This window comes from Brachyistius frenatus, unplaced genomic scaffold (genome assembly GCF_029030835.1).
Source record: "Brachyistius frenatus isolate BFR_SWC_R1_liver_20210118 unplaced genomic scaffold, ASM2903083v1 Contig_3, whole genome shotgun sequence".
In the NCBI taxonomy this organism is placed as follows: Eukaryota; Metazoa; Chordata; class Actinopteri; family Embiotocidae; genus Brachyistius; species Brachyistius frenatus.
This window is the reverse complement of record NW_027210602.1, coordinates 3,517,520-3,542,553: the sequence shown is the minus strand read 5'-3', so window position 1 is coordinate 3,542,553 and position 25,034 is coordinate 3,517,520. Positions and strand designations below refer to the sequence as shown.

At 39.9% G+C, this 25,034-nt stretch overlaps 1 protein-coding gene across 4 annotated transcripts; it reads right to left on the bottom strand.

Annotated features, from left to right (window-relative positions):
- pnpla7a (patatin-like phospholipase domain containing 7a) lies at nucleotides 1-24,481 on the bottom strand. 4 transcript variants are annotated; one of them, XM_069703740.1, is made up of 36 exons: nucleotides 24,367-24,481; nucleotides 23,844-23,913; nucleotides 23,621-23,695; nucleotides 22,923-23,010; nucleotides 22,680-22,762; nucleotides 22,341-22,438; nucleotides 22,094-22,234; nucleotides 21,851-22,010; nucleotides 21,235-21,315; nucleotides 20,419-20,547; nucleotides 20,159-20,239; nucleotides 19,129-19,261; nucleotides 18,950-19,021; nucleotides 18,688-18,764; nucleotides 18,417-18,572; nucleotides 18,128-18,205; nucleotides 17,323-17,528; nucleotides 17,014-17,145; nucleotides 16,773-16,896; nucleotides 14,709-14,822; nucleotides 14,272-14,338; nucleotides 13,964-14,113; nucleotides 13,155-13,218; nucleotides 12,473-12,641; nucleotides 9,302-9,484; nucleotides 8,956-9,074; nucleotides 8,555-8,711; nucleotides 7,172-7,288; nucleotides 6,913-6,982; nucleotides 6,495-6,611; nucleotides 6,196-6,344; nucleotides 5,922-6,074; nucleotides 5,576-5,695; nucleotides 3,633-3,717; nucleotides 2,312-2,418; nucleotides 1-1,194 (listed from the first exon to the last, which is right to left on the bottom strand). In XM_069703740.1, exons 2-36 carry the CDS (start codon nucleotides 23,892-23,894, stop codon nucleotides 1,084-1,086), a joined length of 4,017 nt encoding a protein of 1,338 aa, XP_069559841.1. In that variant the 5' UTR covers nucleotides 23,895-23,913; nucleotides 24,367-24,481; the 3' UTR covers nucleotides 1-1,083. The 4 variants fall into 4 exon arrangements, with proteins under 4 accessions (XP_069559841.1, XP_069559848.1, XP_069559827.1 ...); XM_069703747.1 differs by having other exon boundaries at nucleotides 8,579-8,711; XM_069703726.1 differs by having other exon boundaries at nucleotides 6,196-6,611.
- Between the last annotated feature and the right edge of the window lie 553 nt (nucleotides 24,482-25,034).

The following is a 25,034-nucleotide window of genomic DNA, read 5'->3' as shown; positions in this document are numbered from 1 at the left end:
TCAGTTTCTGAGATTTCTGCCACCTTAAATACCGGAGAGGTGATCGGCATTTTATTTGTGTTGCTCACGCTCGTGAAAAACTGAAGCGACCAGAGCAACATCTCTCCCATCAGTAACCGAGTCCAGGGTACTCCAGATAATCCTCCAACTGCTTCCATTGAATCTACTTTCTACTTAATCAGTCCCAACTTTTTTTTTTAGCTTGTGGCCCCTGAAAGTCAAGTAATGTCTACTTGTTGCCCCTCATTTCAGTTAATAGCCGTAATGTAGGCAGTAGCTAAGAACAGTTCAACCAAAGAGTAATTCTTTTTCCCTTTTAGACAATTTTATTTGGGGCATTTTCATTGCCCTGACGAGATGTACATGTCCTAATTTGAAAAGAGAATGTAAAAATGAGTGAAAGATCAGAAAAAGAATCATAGTTTTCTCTCTTATTTTTGTATTCCTGGAATCATTATTTTAGTGTACTAGTTTTTCTCTGCAATCTCTTAATGCTGTATTTGGCTGAGGTGTCAGAGATTGTCATGTCAACACCATCTGCATGGTCAGAGGAGTGAAATTATTATTTATTTTTATTATTCAGATGAACTGACCCTTTAAAGACCTCAAATGTAGTTTAAAAGTACAAACCAACAGAGATTCATAGTTGGGTTTTTTTTAACACGGGTCTAAGTGATAAGTATTTCATGGAAATAGTATCTCCTCACAGGCCTTTCTTTAATCTTCCACTGGACTGGTGCAATTCATGTAAAGCTACAAGAAACGGAAAGAAGGAAACCTCTATCTCAATATGAGAAATGATTAGCCATGCAGCTGCTCTATTAACAAGGAATACATACTGTAGGTGCTGGATGCAGTTTTTTTTAGGGGACTGTCCATTTGTTATGTTAGCCATACAGCTAACGAGGAAAGGTCACAGAGGTCAAAATAATTGCAGGCACTTGAGAGCGGGTTGGCAGGTAGAGTCAAGTGGGATAGACAGGAGGGTAAAATATGGCAAAGACAGGCAAGTTAAATTGTGCGGACCTGTTCAGGCAGAGTTCATTAGACCAGTCATCACTTAATGGACTGTTTGGAACCGACTTATTGGCTTGACAGCTCTTCCGGCGGACTGTCAGGGGCGGCGGGAAACGGAGGGTGGCAGCTGGTGAGGGAGGTAATGGGGCTTGCACGTCTCTCCTCCAGCTCCTCATCCTGAGAATCAAAGGCAAGGTGACACGCGGCATTAAAATCATATTTCTGTGAGAAATTCTTCATCAAAGAAAATGTCTTAAATGACCCCCGAAAAATTACAACGCAAGTGTAACGTGCTCCGCTGTTCACCTGGCAATCAAAACCTTCAAGCATAAAATGTATAAGGAGGAAGCATGCTTGTGTGCTTAGAAAGACCTTGTAGTATTTCAGCATACTATATTATATACAATTATTATACCAGTATGGTCCCCACAGACTCTATACTGTTCAGCTAAACTTCCTTTAATGTCCTGAGCTGGACACTTCTTCTAACTAAGTGCCCCTTAACTCCATTCAGTGTCTGCAGTGCAACAGAAGAAACATATTTGAACTGCCTTTACTTGTAGTCAGGCTGAGAGATGCTCTGTTTGAATACCACAGGAACTTTGTGCCTCTTTTGAAAACTGATCACAATTATCTTCACGCGTCTAAAAGACTTCACTGACATTTTTCTCATTTGATTTGAATCACCTTCACAGCCTAAATTAAATTACAGCCCCTTTCTATTGGCAAATATTTGGAGATTTTATATTTCTTTTATTCGCAGATGTTATACTTGTACCAATGATTCCAGTCGATCTGAATCTGTTGTGGACTCTTAATATCGTATCATTGTTTTTTCATCCAGCTTTTAAAACATGAATGAAGTTTTCTAATCCCACGTTTTTTTACTCAAATTTATCATTGCCCTAAAAGCTTCTCAACTTTCTCTTAATTCGACCTAAAATATATCATTTTAGTTTAATTAAGTGGCCTTTTAGTGTCTTCCAATTAATCTTCCACTGTATTTTATGGTGTCATTGATCCCTTTTAAAGCATGAATTGGCCTGACTCCAGCATGAACTTCCATCTGTGTTTGCTCAGTGGTCAGCGAGATACTTTTGACTTTGCCTTAGTCTAAATTTCAGGAACATGATCGTGCCCAATAATACTGACAATGTGTTGAGTAAAAAGCAGCATACACAGTTCACCCTGAGAAGCTTATTTCAGACGTGGCCAAAATGCAATGGATATTTAAGTGCTGTGTTTATTAGGAGAGACCCCACAGTGTCCGATCTTATAACCAAAGGTTTCGTACCGTGTCAGCAGTCTCTTCCTCTTCAGTGTAGCGATTGTATGGCTCCATGTCAGACAGAGCACTCTCCAGTGCCTCCTCTTCGTAGTCAGTGTGGTAGTCCGATTCCTCTGATGAAGGGAAAGAGTGGAGGACAGGAAGCACAGAGGCACGTTGCGGGTGAATAACTTGGAATACGTGACCAACACAAGTGGGCGTGCAGGTGAATGAGTCAGAACAGCAAATATGTACAACACCGTGAGAAGTCAAACATGGCACTTCGATAAGTTATGGATGACAAATTAGGTTATAAATAGGAAGAAGAGAAATATAGAAACTGAACTGTTAGCTTTCACTGAAACACTTGCATATCATTTGAATAGGAATTGTTTAGTCGAATGCAAATTTGACACATTAAATCGCACCGTTCGCATTTATCAGGGCTTCGTGTTCACTTTTCAATCAGTATGTTGGAAACCGAGTGTGTGTGTGTGTGTGTGTGTGCTGTACACGCATAATTCACATAACATTTTATTCTGCAGTTGAGATGCAACGATACATTTCCTCCTCTGTGTAAAACGGATTCATTTCCTAATAGAATATGACAGGAAAAGGAAAAACCCGTCCAAAAACAAATGGGCGCGAGCGCACGAAAAACAAACACGGAGGAGATTTTGTCAGACACTGTTGCTGTGTTTCAAATGGTGCACTTGTGCTACGAACACTCACTATTTTGAGTGCATAAGTGCGTTCACGCTGTGAAGTACGTTTCTGCAGTGCCCGACGAGCACCAGGATGATGCACTCAAAACACCCCAAAAAAAGAGGCGTCAAAACGCTGGACGCTTTCTGCCCTAAACGGTCGCCATCTTGGCTCCGTAGAGGAAGTGGCGGCACCGCTGACAAAGAATGTTCAAATTAAGGCTCTGAGGAAGCTGCAGATGTTCCTGAACACCACACAAAAGTTGTTGTTTTTGTACTACCGCCGCTGGAAAAAAAAAAAAAAAAAAAAAAAAAGAATCAGCGTGTTAAACAGAGGAAACAAAAACACGTTAATTTCGGAGTAAAATAATTAAAGCTGCTGATATTTTGGCGGGTGATGTGTTCACATGCTGAGGTCATTTCCAGTCAGTGCAGAACGGCAGTGTGCGATTTGAAACAACACGACCCTGTCAAAATTCCTGCTCTGTACAAGTAAGAGTCCTAACGTGGAAGAGCACTATTTATTCGGGTGCTACGGGAAGTACGTCATTTGGAACACAGCGTGTGTCTGCACGTGTTAAGAAGTGCCACCATGGGTGTTGGCTGCATGTGACAGCATTGGGAGTGTGTGTTGTTCATTTTACCGTTCACCACAGCAGGTTTGACAGGCTCGATGCGGGACACAATTTCTGCCAGGTCAGTGAAGGACGCGTTGGGACAGGTCACCACCTAAAATACACACATTCAGATTCAGGGACTCTGCGATTGTCATGTGATTTCAATCAGCTGGTTTAGACCAACTGTGATTCCGACTCAACACGTCATCTGTAACGCATTGCTCGTTACGCCCGTTGATGAAAACGAATAACAACTTAGCAGGTTCAGTCAGGAGAAGGGTGCAGCGCTAATTTAGATTCGGTGTTTTTGTCTTCTTTTAAGCAACATGCCACACCTCTGAACAGCTGTGTTGTGAAAACAACACCAGTCAAAGTGTTTGTATTTAATACAGACTTTTTTTTTTTCAGTCTGGTCTGGGGTTTTTTTTTTTTTGTGCAACTTTTACTTTTCTTCCTGTTAAGCACATCCGACCTAACCTGGATTGCTTTTACATCTTTTAATATACCATTTAATATCATTATACGGCCACATCAAGATACAGCCTGACTATGATACTGAACATGTCAAATAATGTCAAATCTATCAGGAGAAGAGATGCATTCTTTCCTCTCGTGGTTTGCACCCTACAGTTGCCTCTGAAAATAGAAAGACACTCATTAGCCGTCTCTGTTGGGTGGCTGTTGTTTTAAAGAATGAGAATGGGAGCAGTTTATAAGACAGTCTTAAGCATTACTGTTTAAAATCTGCACCCACAACGTTGCTCCATGCTTGTCCACTGTTGTTTAGTTGCATCTGTTAGTTTGCTGCTTTGGGTTTATTGGTAAATTGTAATGGTTCCTCTCCGTATCAATCCTGCTGTTCTTCCCTTCATCCTCCATGTTGCTCAGATTGAGGGTAAATGTCTCATCTTTCTTCATCGTTCTCTCTTGTCTCTCGTTTAGTGTGGGCTTTGTCTTTGACATTGCTCAAGGACAAATCTGGTGTACGCTAAATATATTTCTCCGTACTTTAGGAGTAAACTAATTCATAGTTTTAATGTTATTACTTGAACAGTAGTGTAGCCCAAGGCCTAGATTAACAACAAACTACAGCTGACAAAAGAATATATCGCAAAAACAATAACAATGAGAAGATGTACCCAATGGGATACATCCATTTGGCCCATTAAACATGAACGGGTCACAAGTGAGGTGATGAACATATGAGAATTCAGAATTTATCTGACAGATGTGGGGTGTTTTTGGAAAACTTACTGATATAAGTAAGTAGTGTTCTCCTCCACCGTCTTTCCTTTTAAATAGAGTAAATAATCATTCTCAACCTCACACATTTTCCTGATATGTTCTGTGACAGCTAGTATGTTAGTATGGACTTGAATGTTCACTGAGAGAATGTATTATTAATCCTGCAGAATTAAATATTTTGTTTGTTGTTTTAATGCCGAGCTTGCTTGTTTTGACACAGGCAGGTACTTCGGCAGAGAAGTGACTGAGTTCATCCGTTTTCCTACATTAGGTCACAGTTGTGTTTTTTTTAAACTTTCAGTTAACAAGAACTGCACTACATGTTTGTCATATCAGCTCTGACTTAAACTGCTTGGCAATGACAAGTGTGATACATATTTTGTGCTGAGGGCAGAGCGAGCGGGTGCTACACCCAGAAGTGTCTTAATTGTAACTATAAATTGATGAAGGATCATGAATAAATACCACTCAATTTGACTTTTAAACAGCTCTGATCAAAATGTCAATTCACATAATTTTATTCATAAAAGTCTGATGCATTTCAGTTTGTCACGCATGTCTTCGTGGCCAAAACTGAAATATTTTAATACATTTTAAGTCATGTTGGCAACCCACGGGGAATATAAGGCCCAGTTTCTTTGTATCGAACTCTCTCTATTGACATTTTTTGTCATACATTCTATACCGCTCACAAATACACTATGTTCCCTCCCCCCCATCCTTACATTGTTCTTGCTTTGGGTGTTGTGGAAGTCCTCTTGGTGTCTGTCTTTCAACATCTTCTCCACCACACCACTGCGACTCCACACATCGAACAGAGTCTTGCCATGCTGGTATCCCACCTCCTGCATAACACAAACAGTCACATATTAGTATTATTCTAAATAATTTTGGCCAAAGTCGGTAAAAGCCAGGCTGATACATCAGACAATGTAATACATACATTTATTGAGAATAGACTTTAGGGATTTTTTTTTTTCTTCTAATATTTGTGACTGAAAATAAAAATGTTAAAATAATTAATGAATAAGGGTAAAACAGAAAGTTAGAAAACTCATTGTTCAAACTTACAGCAATCTCATCAAACTTGCCAAACTCCAGAGTACGGTATCTGTCGATTGGAGGTCTGACATACTCGCAGTAGTCACTGTTCTTCACAGATTCCAGCTGCCTTACACAGCACACATAGGCCAGCCGAGTCTGAATCTCTGCCATGTTCAGCACCTATGGAAATGAACTTATACATCACTGAAAAACACCTCCAAAAATATCCTGGTTGTTATTCATAGTTCTCGTTTACTTTGCGCACACTATGGTGTGTCTTTACTCTTAATCAATCCATCACCTTTACTTTCTCAGCTAGGGGGTTGAGGCGTTTCCATAGCAGCCACCAGCCTGAGAGCGAGTCGCCATAATTAGTGAGGTTGGTTTCATCCCGGCTGCCCACGTCAATAGCTATCACCACTTTAGCCCCCATGGAGCGCGCAACATCAGCTGGGACAGAAGAAGAATAGAGCCTCAGGGAAAGTAAAATACACAGAGGTGGTAAAATAGTAACAATGATATGAATGAACAAAACTGAGAGAAAGAAGGCTAAGTTTCCCTTATGAAGTAATAAAACTGAAAACACTGAGTGTAACAAACCAGGCAGGTTGTTGATGTAGCCTCCATCCATCAGTAGGTGTCCATCTTTGGGGTCACAGAGAGGGGGCAGATATCCCGACAGAGACATGCTGGCACGAACGTACCTCCACAGAGAACCTCAAGCAGCAAACAAGCAACTCTAAGTTTTACGCCCTTTATGCACTTTGTGTTTGATTAGAACCAACCAACCAAACCAGACTGAAAATTAATCTCATCAATGAGACAAATTAAAGGGTCAGTTCACCGCTGAGAAACCATCAGTAGAGATCAAACCTTCGCACTTAATACTGCAAGTATTTTATGGCTCGATAACTCTTTGGTTAAGAAAAGTATTTTTTTTGCCATTTGTGTGAACTGACCCTTTAAGCAAACAAGACCAAATACTCTTTAAAACAAACAAACAGAACACTGTGTCTACCGTCAGTGTGTACTCTCATGGCTGAGGCAGTGATGTCAGTTGTGATATTGAAATATGGGATCCGAAGGTCCTGCATACACAAAGGATTACATCAAAATGGATAAAAAGCACAGATGATACGGTTACTTGTCGAAATCCAACAGACATTTGAGGATGTTTATCTGCTAAAACTAACTGTTAGTTCTCTGCTCTCTTCTTAACACCCCCATGTTAGATGTGGTCATATTAGTAGAGTCACTGTTGACCTCCTTTAGCTCACCTCAATCTGTTTGCCTTTGAAGACGTTGCTGATGCTGGAGTTGAAGGCAGCACCAGAAAACATGGAGGTGATTGGATATGTCAAATCCAGAATCTTCTTAAACACTGAAGTCATTTCCTACAAGGAAAAACAGAAGAGTTAAATAGTTTATTTGCTCCATACAACTCCAATATCTTGTTTTCTCAAGTACAAAGTCAAATGAATCCCCAAAAGTTAAAGTTTAATTTGATGTAGCAAAACAAATCTGGTAGATTCTGGCAACATCCATAATTGTTATTCTTTTCTGATGAGTGTATAAATATATTTATATTTATACTATATTTATAATATATTGTTATTTTTAGTCATTTAAAAAGTCATGAATGTTTTCACTGTTCATCTGACTTAGTAAAATGTTTTTCCTTTGCAATGGCACAGTGGTTCTTTTAAGTCGATACGGAGGAGCAGCAACCCTGCAGCTGCTTCTGCGGGGAAGGTTCAGAACCAAGGACAGAGGCAGAGGAGGAGGGGCGGTACAGACTGTGGGAAGACCAATTTTACTACATGCTCTACCTGCAGACCTGGACACAGAGCAGGTGTCTGAAATTAGCCATCATGGATGGTCACAGCATTGAAGACCTGAGGATGAATTTAATATCACAACTAAAACGATCTGTTCTGGAGCTAGATGTAAATTTTTTTTTTAAAAAAAAAAAAAACACCCAGAGCTGTGTGTGCAACTACCTATTACTCTTGATGGATATTCTGCACAGCATAGGTTATTATATTAATAGCCCAGCTGAAGTTCAAACTAGAATGGATTAAAAATCATTTGCTGTTCGAGTCACGTTCACATCGTACTAAATAGATGGCAAGTGTAAAACCAGAAAACTTAAAGTACTTGAAAATAGTCCTCAAATGGAGGAGGAATTGTTAAATTCAGCTCCTCTTCCACCGAAGAGAGTACTATTCCCGTTCAAATGATCCCTTCGCATACTTGTTTGTCAAGTATGTGTTCACATTCTAAGATAATTTGAAGTCTAGGGAGACTAGAGGGAAAACTAGGGGAAAAAAACTCTTGGTCCAAGCTCTGCAGTCAGCCGATGTTATGTAATGTCCTGAAGATGTCTGATCAAGGTTATGACGCATCAAACATAATCCCCCGTCTTTCTAAAATCATTTCCTGTGACCGTGATTGTGTCCCCTGTCTAATTAAAAGAAGGGGAAAAACTTAAGAGCTTGCGCTTTTGTAGTTCTTGTAACATCCCGAAAGAGGGACATTGGTCATTTGATGATGAGTGGACAAAGTTTGTGACACATTTTAAGGATAACAAAGCAGAGCAGTTTAAAAACTCTATCTGAAATCTAAAACGAGACAAATGTCAATGCTGCTTGGACTCTCACCATTGCCCATTCTTTGGCCCTCACCCTCATGCGGCTGTGGCTACGGTCCTCAGCGTACAGTGCCCCCATCAGGGAACCGATTGAAGTGCCACCAATGATGTCCACTGGGATGCCAGCCTCACAGATTGCTCGCATTATGCCCACCTGGGAACAACCCCTGATGGGGAGGGTGGGGAAATAAACATGGAAAGACGGAAAGAAATTTTAATAAAAAGACCGCCAAACCCAGCTGACAGTAAGATTGAGGACAAAGTATGTTTGCATTGACGCTCTGAGGCTTTAAAATTCTTTTAACCCCAAAGACGTCTCATTTAAAAGTAACTATTGCAATTCAAGAATTGCAATTTTACATTTTTTTTTTTTTTAACTTTGAGAGAGACAGATAGTGGGATGAATGGTACCTGGCTCCTCCACCTCCCAGGATAAGAGCAATAGTGTTGCCGGTGAGAACGCGAGCAAGTCGGGAGAAGTCAGAGTGTCGGTCTGCCGGCTTCTCGAACACCCGCTGATACAGTTCCAACTGCAAAGAAGCAAAATAACTGCAATTATAGCAGAGAGAGGGAGTGAGATCGTGACAAAATGGATGACAACAATTATGTAGGAAGAAAGAAAAGATTATGAGAAAAAAATGCTAAATGGCAGGCTAAGAGTGGATCAGATAAAGGAGAGTACTTTAGCAGATGAATCATCACGGACATAAAAAAATTTAAAAAAAAAAGCCACTCTGGCTCTGTTTTCCCTTCCTACCAATTTGGGCAAGCTCCTCTTAGAGAAGACCCTTCGGGGACAGGAGAGGTGGAGGTGTCTGGAGATCCAGCTTCGCATGTTTAGCCAGTTCACTGTTCCTTTGGGTGGGGGACCGTCTTCTCTGTGCAACAACACCAGCTGCTTCTGGGCACGTACTGCACTTCCTTCCAACCTGCGCTCCAGCTAGAGGGAAGAAATTGAGGACGGATGTTTTTGTACGTTTACTTCTCACTTTCGTCAGAGTGGCTCCAGTGTAGTGCTTGCACAGATGGAAGAATGACAATATTGAGCGCTAGCCCAGAAAAATACTGCAAACTCGTGAGACAACATTAGGTTTAAGCAGGCACAGTATTAGAGCTTGTAGAAGGTATGCGTGTTGGATGTATGTTTGGGAACATAAGTGTTTGGCGTGTAGCTCAAAGCTCAATTTCAAGAGGACTCTTATTTTGAAATTAAGCATTATATCTGGAAAAACTACAAAGTAAATATTCTTACATCTGAGAATGTTGCATATCAGCCTGGGCACTAAGGGCAGAATAGGAAGGTTATTTTAGAGATGAATTTTAATTCATTTTCATTTACATTTTTAGAGTTCAATCTGTAGATAAGCCATTTTTTATTATACGACTTCCCTGAATGAACAGTCTAATATGAAAAAAGTTTAATAGTCTGAGAGGAAGGTCAGAGCTGCAACCTCGTCAGCAGGCCCCTTCTGCTTGAAGGTTTAGTGTATGTGCAAGGTGAGAGTGTGTGCGTGTGCCCTGAAAGATAAAATCAACCCTGAGCTATGACTCATTCCGAGCCTGAGCAATTATCGATCCATCTTACCATTTTTCCCACCATTTCCTGTTAAACGGGGATACATTCTTTTCTTTTCTCCCTGTGAAGGCAATTACCTTTTTCTTCATCAGCTGGACATGCACCTTCTCTCACACCCGGCCTCTCTTTCACAACATCCATCCACCCTTTGCTCATCTCTCCTTCATGCCCAAGGGTCAAATTCAAACCATTCACAGCCTGCCTGACCATTAAGTTGGTTAAGCCCCTGCGGGAAAACCATGATTCGGGAGTATAATGATCAGAACTGACCTTAATATTATATCAGACGGAGAGCTGCTCAGCTCTTTGTCAGATAACACACTTGTGCAGCATGAACAAGAGCTCAGTAACAATTATATGTATATATAGCAGCAATAACAATTTGTGTATTGATGTCTGTTGAGAGTAAAATATAAACATCGGGATCGGGAATGTATGGCCAGCTATATAAAAAAAAAAAAAAGGACCATTAACATATGTAGATATATTTAATCCGCTCCATCTTTTCACAGTTCAGATTTTCAGTTCCAGATAACAAAACCTTTCTAGAGCTGCAAAGATTAGTCAAAAGAGTGTTTGACAATTTAGTCTCGATGCATTAAAGAACAGTTTGACATTTTAGGAGATGTGCTTATTCGTTTTCTTTCCTAAGAATTAAATGAAAAGATGGCTACCACTTTAATGTCAGTTGGGTAAATGAAGCTACAACCAGCAGCCAGTTAGCTAAAAGCCAACGTCCCGCAGCTCTAATTAATTTGTAAAATCTCTTTTGTATAATTTGTACAACGACTGAAGTGTAGAAATGAGTAGTTGTGGTTTCACCGCCGGTCATGTGCAGGGCGACTTCTTGTCTAAGAGCAATCACTGGAGTTTTGTTCACATCCTAAGGTTGCCAGGCAACCAGCAGATAAATTAGGAGTTCACTGCACCTGGTCAAGCTCTAAGATAACTGGCTGCTAGCTCCATATTATAGTATGGACTTGCAAATGAATATATTTCCCAAAATGTTGAATATTTCCTCCAAATAATTCATCAAATAAAAATGCCAAACTTTAGTTGGTTGTCGCGTCTTAAACGTGAAGATGTGTCTTTTTTCGATGATACAACCACCAAGCATTTTATTAGGAACACCAAACCCTACTGGCAACGCCCCCCTCCAGATTTGTTAGCTGTACATTCATGCCGCGAATCTCCCGTCCTACCACGTCCCTCAGGTGTTTCCTTAGATTCAGATCTGATAACTTTTGCTTTGCGACATGGTTCAATATCATGTTTGAAGTTGCTACCAGAAAGTGGGAAAACTGTGACTATAAAGGGACGCACATGCACAGCAACAATACTCAGACGGGCTGTGGCATTCAGACCATGATTTCCTGGTATTAAGGGGCCCCCTTAGTGTGCCAGAAACGCATTCCCCACATACATTCTGAGCCTACCATCTGCGGGCCTCAGCAGAAATCGAGATTCATCAGATCGGGCTATGTTTTTTTTTCCAGTCTTCTTTAGTCCAGTTTTGGTGAGTGCCCAATGCCTCACCATATTAATTAATGCCTCAGATATCCTGATATGAGCGAAACCCGACATGTACTTCTGCAGCTGTAGCCCATCCACCTCAAGGTTAGATGTGTTGTGCATTCTGAGCTGATTCTCTGCCCACCATGGTTGTAAAGAGTAGTTATCTGAGTTACCCTCGCCTTTCGGTCAGCTTGAACCAATCTGGCCATTTTCTTCTAACCTTTCTCATCGCTTAAATGCTTGTCCATATGCAAAACTGACGCTCACTGGATGTTTTTTTTTTACACCATTTTGAAGAAATTCTACCGACTAAGAATCTTCACAGACAACTCCAGAGACTATTTCAGAAATACTCAAACTAGGCCATCCAGCATCACACCAATCATGCCAAGGACAAGGAGGCATCGCATTTGTTCTCATTCTCATGTTTAATGTGAACATTAACAGAATTTCCTGACCTGCATGTTTTTATGCATTACACTGCTGCCACGTGATCGACTGATTGATAATCGCAGGAGTAGGCATGTGATCCTTATAAAGTGCTTGGTGAGTGTATGTAATTTATAATGAAGTAAAAAAAATAATATTTTTGAGGGTTTCATGGTCGCCCCAGGTGCAACAGAAAATGTAACAGTAAATTGTAATGAATAATCATTCATTAATAAACTGTTTTATTATTGATAAATTAGTAGTGGAAAAAAAAATCCTTATTTGCGGCACTAAAGCAGATCAAACAAATGCTGGACTGTAATTAGCAAAAAACTACCTTTTCCAGTTATTCACCTCCCTCCTCTCCGGTCACAACTCTCCATTTGTAACCCACATCTACTACCTCACCTCCCCAACGGCAGGGTCCTGCTCTCCAAGTCCCACGATAATGATGCAGTCAGCCTGACGGATGCACCGCTGCGTCCACGGGGTCAGCGTGTAGTCAGTCTGGTAAAGAACTATCCGATGGATGTCTTCTTGTTGGCCCAGCCAGCTGGACAGACGGTACTCATGGACACTAAAGAGGAAAGAAGTCCATTAATGACACGCGGCATTGTCCAGCTGCCAGCATACAGTAGATCCATTTTCCTGTTGTGCCAATGAAGAAGCACCCTTGAACAGAATTTAATGAGGTAGAAAGACAGAAAGCCTAAAAGATCATTAAAATCACCAAACAGCAGTATGAACGAGGAAGAGAATAGAAGTTAAGATATTTGATCAAGACTCATTTTATTTGGGGGTTTGCTGAAGAGAGCATAGATGCAACTAGGGTTGCAGCGGGGATGGAGATGTTGAAATGATCAGTTTTGTTTTCTCCATGGCATGGGTGTGTGTGTGTGTGTGTGTGTGTGTTTTGCCCATTGTTGAGTCTGACAGGCAGTCGAGTAGGAAAGGAGTCGCAACACGACTTTTATTTTTGAATAAGGGTGCCGGCTGCAGCAACGTGGTATTGGTTTACCGATGCAACCCCAGATGCAATTGACGTAAAAGGCAAAAATGGGTCAAATCAGCAGTCTGCCACAAAACATACCTGTCTAGTGCTGCAGCTCCAAGGCGTTGTTTGATAATATCACTGGTCAGCAGCAGAGTGGGACCTGTATGTGAAAGATGACAGATCACACTTACAGTCAATGTATACTCAAAGCACTTGCAACATCTAAGTGACTTAGACAGCTGAGGTAGTTCCTTAAAAATAAATACAAAGTAATTTGATTGTTGAAGAGCAACCAGTCAGTCACATTGATCTTTTTTTAACTCCTCACTATAAATTTTGTTTAACAATGTTTGTTGAGTATTATTTTTATGGCAGACAGTACATTTTTGAATAAATACTGTATAATAATGTGAAAATGCATAGTTATTGTCCAAATACTGCCCAACTCTCTTCAGCTGACAAGAGCTGTTACATCATAGCAGGGGGGGTGTTAATGAAACGATAACACCTAGACAGACACTTCATATATAATTGTGTCGGTTTTGTCGAATGATGGATAGGACTGTGTCTGAGGTAGTGACAGCAGGATGGCCCCATTTTTACAAAAATCATCCAGGACCTTAACCCTCCTGTTGTCCTTGGGTCAAAGTGACCCGCAGCTGTGTTCAACCAAATTCCATTTTATTTTCATATTTTTTGGGGATCATTGGTGACAAGGAGGCTGTGAGGGTTTCTTTAAAGAATGATGACCAATGATCCCAAAAAATATGAAAATATAGAAATAAAATAGAACAGTTTGACCCGAGGACAACAGGAGGGTTAAGTGTCCTCAAGTGTCCCAATTGGGAACTCAACATAAACATCAGGTAACCTTTAGCTCCTGTATATATTTATTTTTTTCTTACCTATTGCAATGAGCGCATGCTGCAGCTCAAGGGTGAAGGCAGTCAGAGGAACCTCTTCTGATACAGGCAGGACTGCCACAGTGGAGAGGTTAGAGGCTTGGTTTCCTGCGTCCCACTTACTTCCCGGCGTGTGAAGGGCCAAGCTACGGGCTGGGGATGTTTTCAACAGTAACAGTAGTGTTAAACACCAAGAGCAGAGGGACAACCCAAAGCAACCTGTGCATTAACGAGACGCAGCATGCACACAGATGTATTGTAAACAGCATAAGCCAAATTATAGACAACATTGCACATGCAGATGCACACACCTGTCAGAGGACCATTCACCTGCTGCAGGATCTTCTGTCCTAGTAGATGGATCAACCTGGTGACAACCTGAGATGCACAAACATCAACTGATTTTCAGAAAGACTGCTGTTGTTTCCTCAGTGTGTACAGAGAGATGCTCCCTTTGAAATGCAATTCATGCGCAGTAAATTAATCTTGATTTTAAATTCAAAATGTTAAGAAAAGTCAAAGCAAAATGATCAATTTGATCAAAATGGTCATCAATTGTTTAAACCTTTCATTGACAGGGGCTACGTTCAATCAGCTCAACATTTTTAAAGCAATCAGTTTTATACCTTTTTAGAGATGACCTTTTGAAAAGCTGTAAACATATGCTCTATCCACCAAAAAAATTATTTTTTTTTAACTGAATTTTGTTTTCAAATCAGATGAATGTAACACTTTAAATTTGGCCTGCCTGTGGGAACTTCCTCTTGATGGAGCTGAGGGCTCCTTCTGGTAGCTTGGCCAGCTCAGAGTCTCGTACAGCGTGCACCGTGGTGGCTCTGTTCTGGTGGGTCAGCGCCTCCACCTGCACAAAAATGAAAGACATCACATTGCTTACTTGGTAGAAAAACATAAAACTAGTTCTCAAGTAAACATAAACCCAAATTCTTCCTTATCATTTCAGAAAATATAATTATATACTATCAAATACGAACACGTCATTTAAGTTTCAAAATCAGTTTTAATAGTCCATGCCTGTTGAGGATCCTTCTATTGTTCCAAGAATTTCATAGTTAACAAGGGGGAAAAAAAGCTATAAATAAAATCTCATCATCTCATCATCCATAGCTGAGTGGTGCTAAATACGTCTCACAATGTTAGCCACCTCTATAACAATCTTATTTCCACTATCACAGAAGCTGCAATGACAGGTTCCCTCCTCCAGGTAACAGTAACCATAGCATCCATCATACAAGTTATTATTAGAAGCTTTGTGGCAGAGACCAGCCACACCAGCCAATAGGAAAATAGGTGAGGGGAACTAAGTGATTTTGCTTTACATAGTTTGTCAAAATGAAAACAGTCCAGGCATTAGTATCCATTTTAGATTCTAACTGATCAAGGACAGCACTGAGTCACAAAATGTTATTTTCAGAGAGGACAAGAAAAGGAGTCAGACGGTATGCCCTCAATAGAGCCCTTATCTTTTCTGTTTACTGCACTTTGTGTGAAATGAATGATAACTAAAAAAAACATTTTGAAAGCATGCTCACTTTAATTTTAGGACCTAAAACGTATGCACAGTACCGCATGCTAACATGTTTTACATGTTACACATCTTTTGTTCTTCAGGCTTTGTGCTTCACAAATTCAACTTGAATTAAAAATATCAATATGGTATTAAAGACTGCTTTTATTTGAGTAGGTAAACATCAGGATTGATTGAATTGTTTAATTGGAGACTGTCTTGGCTAGCTGTAAGACATGCACAAAATGAGGGTGGGAAATCCTCGATATACGTAATCAGCCTCAATCCGATTTAGCTGCAGTCCACTTGCTGGAGACCAAACTATAGGCAGAGGGACCCAACAACAGCAACAACAGCTGAAGGTAGCTTCAGTGAAAGCATCACCAGGGAGGAAAACATGCCAGGTGATGTGTATGGGTCGAAGAGTTCAGGCAGTCACTGACTGCAAAGGATTTTCCACAAAATCCACACAGCTCTGGGTATATTACTGTAAAACTACTCAAGTTAAAGCTTAGACTTGGTCTGTTTATGTAGTATCCAGTACTTCATTTGGTGAAGCACAGATCCTGAAGAACAAAAGATGTCAAATGATGTGCAACTGTCATAAAATGGTTTGGTCAGGACTGTATATTATTGGTCAACGTATTGATAAATTGAATAGTTTAACAGGCACTGACTATCTAATTTTTTCTTACTCGGAATAAATCCAACCAAAACAAAATGAGAAATGACTCAACAACTGCACTGTGCACACGTGCTCAACGCTGACAGCCTGGCTTGTGATTCTATTGCAAATTTCTGTCTAAATGTGTTTGGAGTTGTGACTAACAGCATGCTCTTTGTAAAGAGCGTGAAAAACTGATCTATATTATTTGTATTTCAATTCAATCTCAGCTACTTGCAAGTGTTTTGTCCCTTTTTTTTGCCTTGAAATATTCATAAGATGTACTTGGTTGAGTTTTTATTTACTGGCAGTCACAGCAGTCTTCTGGTCACGCTTTTGAAGAGCATACTAGTTTGGCAGATTGTTTTGTCAAGTATACAATATGGACTGATAGTGAATATTCTATGAATGTGATGATTAACTGCTCTGAATGAATAACAGTTTCTCATGCATATTTAAATCTGTACATTTTTAATCGGCTTTGTAGAAAAACTCACGCTGTCATTAATATTTATGATGAGTCTATAAGTGAAAATGTCCCACCATAGTGCATTCATTATATATTTTCATAGTTTTCCCCTAATATTCACTATCCCTCTCCCCCTTGTTGTCATAGTCCTTACCACTCCAATCAGGTCACCACGTCCGTACTCTCCTATCAGCTCTTTCTTGCCATCCTCCTTCATGATTACGGAGCGTAGTCGACCACTCAGCACTATAAAAGTACTGTCTGATTTCTCCCCTTGCCTGAAAAATAAGCAGATATCTAAAGATAACAAATTTGCAAACAAGTCAATGAACCACAACCAAATTTAAGACGTTGTTTCAAAAGATCATTTTTCCAATAGTTCAAAAGTAGAATACCTGTAAACGGCCCTGCCAGCTTCCACAGCCATCCAGTCAAGAGCAAAGTCTATCTGTCTGACAAAGGATGACATCCTCCTCACCACAGTGTGAGCAACATTCAGCACTACTTTTGGCTCCACACGCATTATCCTGAGGAATGAACAGAAATCCAAAGGAAAAGGCGGGTAAAAGAAAACAGATCATATTCATTGCTCAGTTAAAACACTGGAAGTATCTTTCTCAAGTCTTCAGTCTAGAAAACTACACAACTATATTGAGTACACATTGCTGCTTGGATCAGTGAGTAGAAGTGTCCATGTGACTGACTCATAGAAGTGGGTTTTGGAAATGGAGAGGAAGCTGCAGTCTCGCTGGGCTCGAACGGTGAATATGAGCGGATCTCCTGTCAGGACAGCGAGTTGACCAACGAGCTCTCCGGGATGCGTCACAAACAGACGTGTGTCTTCTTCTCGGTCGATCATCCGCTGGTAAACATGGAGGAGGCCAGAAATGACAAACTGGATGCTCACCTCCTAAAAGATATAGAGTGTGAAATGAGAGAACAGCACAGATGTAAAAGTCTGAAGATGAATGCTTTAACTCGGGTGTTAATGAAATGCATTGATTGCAAAGTTTTTAGTGTGCAGCACCAGAATAAAATCCTATTTTAAATCCAAATTTTTTTTAATATTGTGTTGAAATACAACAAATTCATGCAATGCATGTTTTATTGTTGAGACAAAATCACCACAGACCAAGCTGAACATTTTAAATACACAAATCTCTACTAGTAAATCCCTCGGTTTTGAGGTGTTTGTTTGCCTGATGAGCTTTAATTTCTTTGTTTTCTTGTTTATCAGTCAGGATAAACACAAGTTTTGTGACATTGTCAAATCACTCTTTTTCTGTAATTATACCCACAAGTGACAAGTTAATTCAACTTTAGTTAAAATTCCAGTTTTCCTGATCATGATTGTAACCTGTAACACCTCGACACTCTCCAATGGTAGCATGCTCCATAGTTCGAGAACAGCTGTAGTATACCATATTAATTACGAGAATAACAATAATAGATTAACCCTTATATAAAAGTGTCATGAAAATGAGAAAGGAAGGTCTAAGTTGTTTTCACCTGGTCTCCCTCACGTGCTACCACAGAACCAGTTTTGACTTGGTGAAGGGTTACTCTGCCCTCAAGAAGACTGGGGTCCTGCAACAGAAAAAAACATGATCTGCCGATTATAATATCATAAAAAGACCCTTTCCTGACAGAGATCTCCCATCATCAGACTTCTCCTAACAAACATGTGACATTAAACAACATAGATTCCAAATGAATATTTTCTTTGTTTTTCAAATGTTAAACTGTAAAACCTGCTGATATTCTCTGATCTGCTGATATTCTCTGATCGACCACTCACCTGCAGCTGGATGATTCCCAGCAGGTCTCTCTTAGCCGCCTGGAGGATTGTGCTGCTCTTACTCAGGTGGATGGCATCAGACTGCCCTCCACTGTCCGTGTAGTGAAACACTTCAGATGGCGTGGGCTGCATTGTCACGCTTTTCTTCAGACTAGACTAAAAAGTCAGGCAGAAAAAAGTGATATATTTATATAAATTGCAGATGTTGGGATACGATGTGACACCTGCAATGTCACAAATGTAAAGGAGTGACATGGCAGGAGAACCTTACTTTGTGAGTGACAGGACTGGACGGAGCCTCCTCTACAGCGACTCGAGCTCGTTCATAAGCCATGTTCAGGTCATTACCTGTAACTCGGGATAAAAGGATGAGGATTATGAGTTTAAGTATGTCTGTGTCTCTGTGTGTGTGGGGGGGTGGGGGGGGTGTCCTTGCCCTTGCTTTCAGATCAGTGACTGTGATAAGTCTGTGCAGGAAATTAATGCAGGCATATGCCATTTGGTGGCCGCTTATGTCCAAGACAGCAACTCACCTGTGCAGTCGCTGGGCATCGAGATGGATCGCAGCTTCCTGTGGCTGCTTGAAGGGCTGTCCTTTACACCATCTGTTTAATGTGAAGTGAAGTGCCAGCACTGGATCAGTTTCAAAACAACACGAAGCTAAGTTTCAAATGTGTATGTGTGTATGGAATGACATATGTGAGTGTTTGACCTGTTTCTGTAGGGCTGTCTGTGGTCCCAGTGGGCAACTCATCCTGGAAGTGGAGACGACGAGTCGTCTTTCCAGAATTTGCTTCTCCCATCATCACATTGTTTATATTGGACAAAGGCACTGCCTGACTCTCCTGTCAATTAAACAACAACAACAACAACAAAAAAGTCCACGTTATAGTTTAGGTCAGATTAGGTCTCCAAATTACACATTTCTGGGAAGAAAAAAAAGAAACAGCAACCTGTGCAGTTGAGAATATAGAGCATAAAAGTAGTATTCAGCCAGAACCGCATACACAAAATATAAATTTCTGGAAATATGTATGAAGATAAAATAGCTTGTAAAAAGCTTGGGTGCTCAGATTTTTGGCGATGAAGCAGTTTCTCAGTTTCTGTTCATCAATGGTTCACTTGTCAGAGAAAGGATATCACTGTTTGGTGACATTCATTGATGGATGTCACTTATTGCTACTCAACAGAATTTAAATTATTAATTATTTTAGGCTGTTTTGAGACTGATAATTACTACAATAAAAATATTTTTAAAAGCCTTCAGGAACTCTTCAATGGGAACATCTTTTTACATACAGTACTCCTCCCCCATAAAAGGAGTATTTTTAATAATCATAAAGTCAGAGGCCAGCCAGGTTTAAAGGTTACTGCTCTCCCCATTTCTGCGGAAGGCTTATAGTCATTTTTATTCATTTTCACAGAGCTTTATGAAGGACCAAGTTATAATGCTGTGCTTAATGTTGTGTGAAATTAGATTGCACGTGTGTGACTAAGTGTGTGTGTGTGTGTGTGTGTGTGTGTGTGTGTGTGTGTGTGTGTGTGTGTGTGTGTGTGTGTGTGTGTGTGTGTGTGTGTGTGTGTGTGTGTGTGTGTGTGTGTGTGTGTGTGTGTGTGCCTTTCTGTGCTTGTTTATGTGCAATTTCATCAGAAGTTGTGCTTCGGTATTCAGTGTGAGCCTCTCTGCATGACTGTGTGTATACACACACAACTATGTGTGTGATAATTAATTCCCCTCCTACCGGATTGAAGAGCTCGGTTGTTAGGCCCAAATAGTTGTGTAACGCCAAAAAGGTGACTCTTTGGAGGCGCACAATGATTATCTGCAACACAAATAAAATCAGATACTGAGTGAAACAGAGCAAAACATATTATGCATTAGATTGTAGTTACATCCAAATTAGTTCAAAATTATATAAAATATTTTAGTTAGTGATGTATTTCTGAGGGAGGAAACACAAACAATGACATAATACATATTTGATGTTGGACAATCTGTTACCTGAATAACGCGCACAAGTGTCTCTGGATATTTCTTAAACACTGAGTCGAAGGCAGATGCAGGTAAACGCAGGATGGTGGCACGAGTTGCAGCTCGGGCTGATACAGTCTTGTATGGAGCTGGATAACCCTGACAAACAGTAGAAAAGAACAACAACAAAAAAATCAAAGACAGAGCACTGTAGCAGGAATCTGATCTTTTCACTTCAGTGACTTTAGTCATCTAATCATAATTCCATGGAATAATAAGATGAAAGATATGTTTCACCTCACTTCTATTATGAGCTTGTATGATGTGCTTGAAGCTCTTTAAACATGTGGCCTGTTTAACCTATAACATAAACTACAGTATAAGAGTGAAACGGCCTCAAAATATTTGTTTACACTTGGCAAAATCACAATATATCACCACAATTTTATTTTCATTTTGTGATTAGATTTTGATTTCTGAAAACTTGTACCAAGCTTTGATTTCATGATTTTTGTGTGTTTAAATGTGTCACTTAATGTTAAGTACAATGTTCCAAACTATGGCAATCTGAGAGATGAAAAAGATCTAAATTATTCTGTTTTTCCCAAAATTTTCAAAATGCACAAATACCATAAAAAACACAGTTTAAGTAAATAAACTTCATTTGATTGGAGTCAGGAAATGAAAACAAAACAGTATGACACTGGACAAAATTAATTGACACATATGGATATGAGGCTAATGCACAAACAAATTGAACTGACACGGACAAATAAGGGACAAATGGAGGGCAAATAAGGACAGAATCTATTCTGATGTGCGGAGAGAGAATAAATAGGACCTCACAGTGATAATGTCCAGAATACTGAGCAGGCTGTGGACGCTGTCTCCAGGGAGCACGTCCTTCACCACCGGTTCTGTGCCATCCTAAAAAACAAGAACACAAATATAAGAAATGACACCAACAACAGTCTTTATTCACAATTTACTGCCCTTTTTAAACAAATCTCCAAGTGTCCAGATGGACTTCAAAAAGTAGCCATGATGAGGAGAGGTTCAAATAAGTTAACTCACTTCCTGTGTTCTTACATGGCAAAATCTATCAGGTTAAAAGTTGTGTTACTGCCATCTGCTGTGCAATTTGTTTTTCATGCGCTATGCACAGTGGATAGTGGAAAGTAGAAGAGGACACTGAAGCAGTCATTACATAAGGAGCCATTGTGTCACACTTTATTGAAATCAAATTTCAAATGTATTGGATGACACGACAGCTGATGACTTGCCCCAGTGTTAGCCTTTTTGTTTGTTAGCTTTATATATAAATGATAGATGAAATGGCCGTGTTTGGTAGGATATCGCCTAAAACATGATGACAAAAGAATCACCACACAACAAAAAACAAACCAGACTGGCAAATTTTTAAGCTTATTTTGTTTCTGAATTCAGATCAACATTCACATACGTTCTCTTGGATGCAAAGCTCAAGTCGTCCGTCCTGGACCACATAGATGCTGTCATCATCATCTCCTGGCCTGAACAGACCTTCACCCTCTTGCAGCTCAATAAACACCATGTGGCGACACAACTCCAGAAACAGGGGCTTCTCAAAATGACCCAAGACCCTAATACAAGTTGCAGAACACAAATGTCATGAAAAATCAATAGATGGGGCTAAATCTGTAGGAGACGTTGTATATTTGTCTACCTGACATTTTTCAGCATATAGAGGACCTCAGAGGGCAGATTTGAGCTTTGCACATCAAACTCTGTTAGGTCAGCCTCCAGCAAGGAGGGAGGGGGTTCCTTGGGCTGCAGGGTGGGAGGGTCTTTACGGATCCTCAGGATTCTGCCCGCACAAACAATGTATTTAACCAAAATTAAATCATCAACATGCAGCAAGACTCAAAACAAATTTGCACACAAAGAATACAAAATATATTAAAGGTGCATACTTGCGAGCTATGCTGAGAACTTTGGTTCTTTTGCGTATGCGCTGCGGCTGCTTTGATACCGAGGTAGAGGTGGTAGGAGTCGAGGACAATGTCTGGACCTTAGCAAAGCAGTAGCATATTCAAGATTAAGTTTACCGCAGACAGAAATGTATTAAATATGAATAGATTGTATTATCATGCCTTCCTCACTAAGCTAAATTAGTAAATGTATACAGTATGATAAATGGCCTAAATACATAAAGATAAAACTATTCACTTAATTCTTTATGCTGATATTAATCTCCCAGGCTGTAAACATTTATGTAAGAGTGTCACAACAAAAATGAAAATGCAGAAAACCTTTCGCATTATCTTCCTTCCGTAGAAGAGCACTTTATCTCGCTTTCTGAAGCGATAGTGTGGTACACCAGGCTGTTGTTGACCTTGTCAAGAGAACCCAAAAAAAAAAAAAAAAGAAGATACAGCCATATGTTAGGATGACACTCCGAAGAAAAATGTACGCAGGGCCATATTATTTTAGGTACAGGAAAAAACAAACGACGTATAAATCACGGAAGTTAGGAAAGACATCGAATAACTCACGAGCAAGTTTGAATCTCCTGTAAAGGAAGAGCACCACGATCCCAATCAGTGAAACTGCGACTGCAGCTCCGATCAGCACACCCGTGAGCTGCGGGACAGACGAGAGCAATGCAACAATCCCACGGTCACATGAGAAGGTATTACTGTACAGCTGCACACAGCAGAGGATATGTAGGTAGGTAGGTAGGTAGGTAGGTAGGTAGGTATATAGGTATATACTTTATTAATCCCCGAGGGGAAAAAAAAATTCGCCACAGCAGCATACATACAGAAGCAATAATAGAAACAATAGAATAAAATAAAATAATAGAATAGAATAATATAATAGAAAAGCAATAAAATAAAATAGCAGTAAATAGCAGTAAAAAATATAAATATAAAATGCACAGTATATACAGTATATATACAGTACATTATATATCTATATATATTATATACAACAAACCAATAAACACAGTCAACATATATATATATGTATATATATACATACAGTACAGTATATATCTATATATATAATATACAAGCAACCAAGAAACACAGTCAACAGTGTTATTGTACTGTGATGGATTTTGCCAGAGGTGAGTTATTGTAAAGTCTTATGGCTGCCGAACGTAATCCTTTAAAGTCCAAAGTCGTGTCACAGTTAAAAGAATGCAAAGTAAGTGTGTTACGAACACAAAACGTAGTAAATGTGGTACCATGGTAGTCTGCATCCTCTCTTCCACAAACTGTTGCACTCGTAGTCCGATGTCATTTCTGCTGTTCATCAACACCTAAACATAAGTTTGGTCAGCACAATTTCATGAGTCTAACTATTAATATATATATATATATATAACACAATAAATAAATAAATATTCCAGTGTTATATTGTGTCTGTGCAGACCATTTGTATGTTTTATAATAAATCGCGGTGCTTACTGAACTCGCCCATTTGCATATGTCGCTGTCGTCGTCTCCGTTACACTCCATCCTGCAAAACAAGTATTCCCTTATATCGGGTAGAAAAGACAGCAGCGTTAAAGGAGAAGAGGTCAAATGTCCCGGAGGAGGAATCACGAGTTGTTAGAAGTAAAAAAAATAAAATAAAATAAAAGGGGGAATAAGAAAAGAGGAACATAGATTTTTTTTTTTTTTGCACATTAGCGATATTCCGCCAGACACTCGCTTCGTGTCCGGTTCAAATACAACTTTACGACGTGATAAGTCATAATAATAAACGATAAGTTAGTATAATTATACCGCAATCAAACAACCGGCGGTCGATGTTGATTTCAGCGTTTTAACTCAAACGTTAGTCGGCTTCACCTTAGCGGAGACAACACTAGCTAGCAGCCGCCCGACTTGAGGCTAGCCGTCTTTATCCTGTCATAATAAATCACCACAGTGATCTTCAGATTCAAGCTTCGGGAGTTTCTCGGTGTGCAGAAAACACAACGCTTACTTTTAGACGGTTTGTGGCGCGCTGCGTCAACCTCGTGACATCGCTAATCAGACGATAAGAGTAAAGTTAGCCAGAAGCTAACAAAGTTTTCTATAATGTTGCCACTTGCTTGGCTCCGCCCTTGTCTCCCGTTGCCTTGGTACCGCCGAAAGCTCTTGTCCAATCAGAGGACGGCCCATCTTCCTTCTTTTTTTTTACAACAAAAGCATCGTATCATCTTATCGTCGCTCTCAATTGAGGTTGGCTTTAGATTTCAAGTCAGAGGAATAGATTCAGGGGGAAGTGAAGCCTTTTTATTTTTCCACATGTTCCACTTACCATGAAATAAACCAAACAAATTGCAGTCTCTTTTAATTTGCTCAACCTGACCCCAACATTTCCCCAAGCGCTTACTTTCTATCTTCTCCCGAGCCTTGTGGGCCTCTAAACAAATGTTATATATGGGCTGAAGTGGTAGCTGAAGTCTTTAGGTGCTTGTAGTTTACTTGAGTATTTGCCATTTTATGGCACCGTATACTTCAGCTCCTGTCAAATATTCTGCTTTTAACTCTCTACATTTATTTGACAGCTGTGATAAGTTACTTTTGAATAATAATATTAGTAAAAACTATAAAACACATTACATATGATGCTTTATTCTAGCTACATAATATTAAACTGCCCAATAA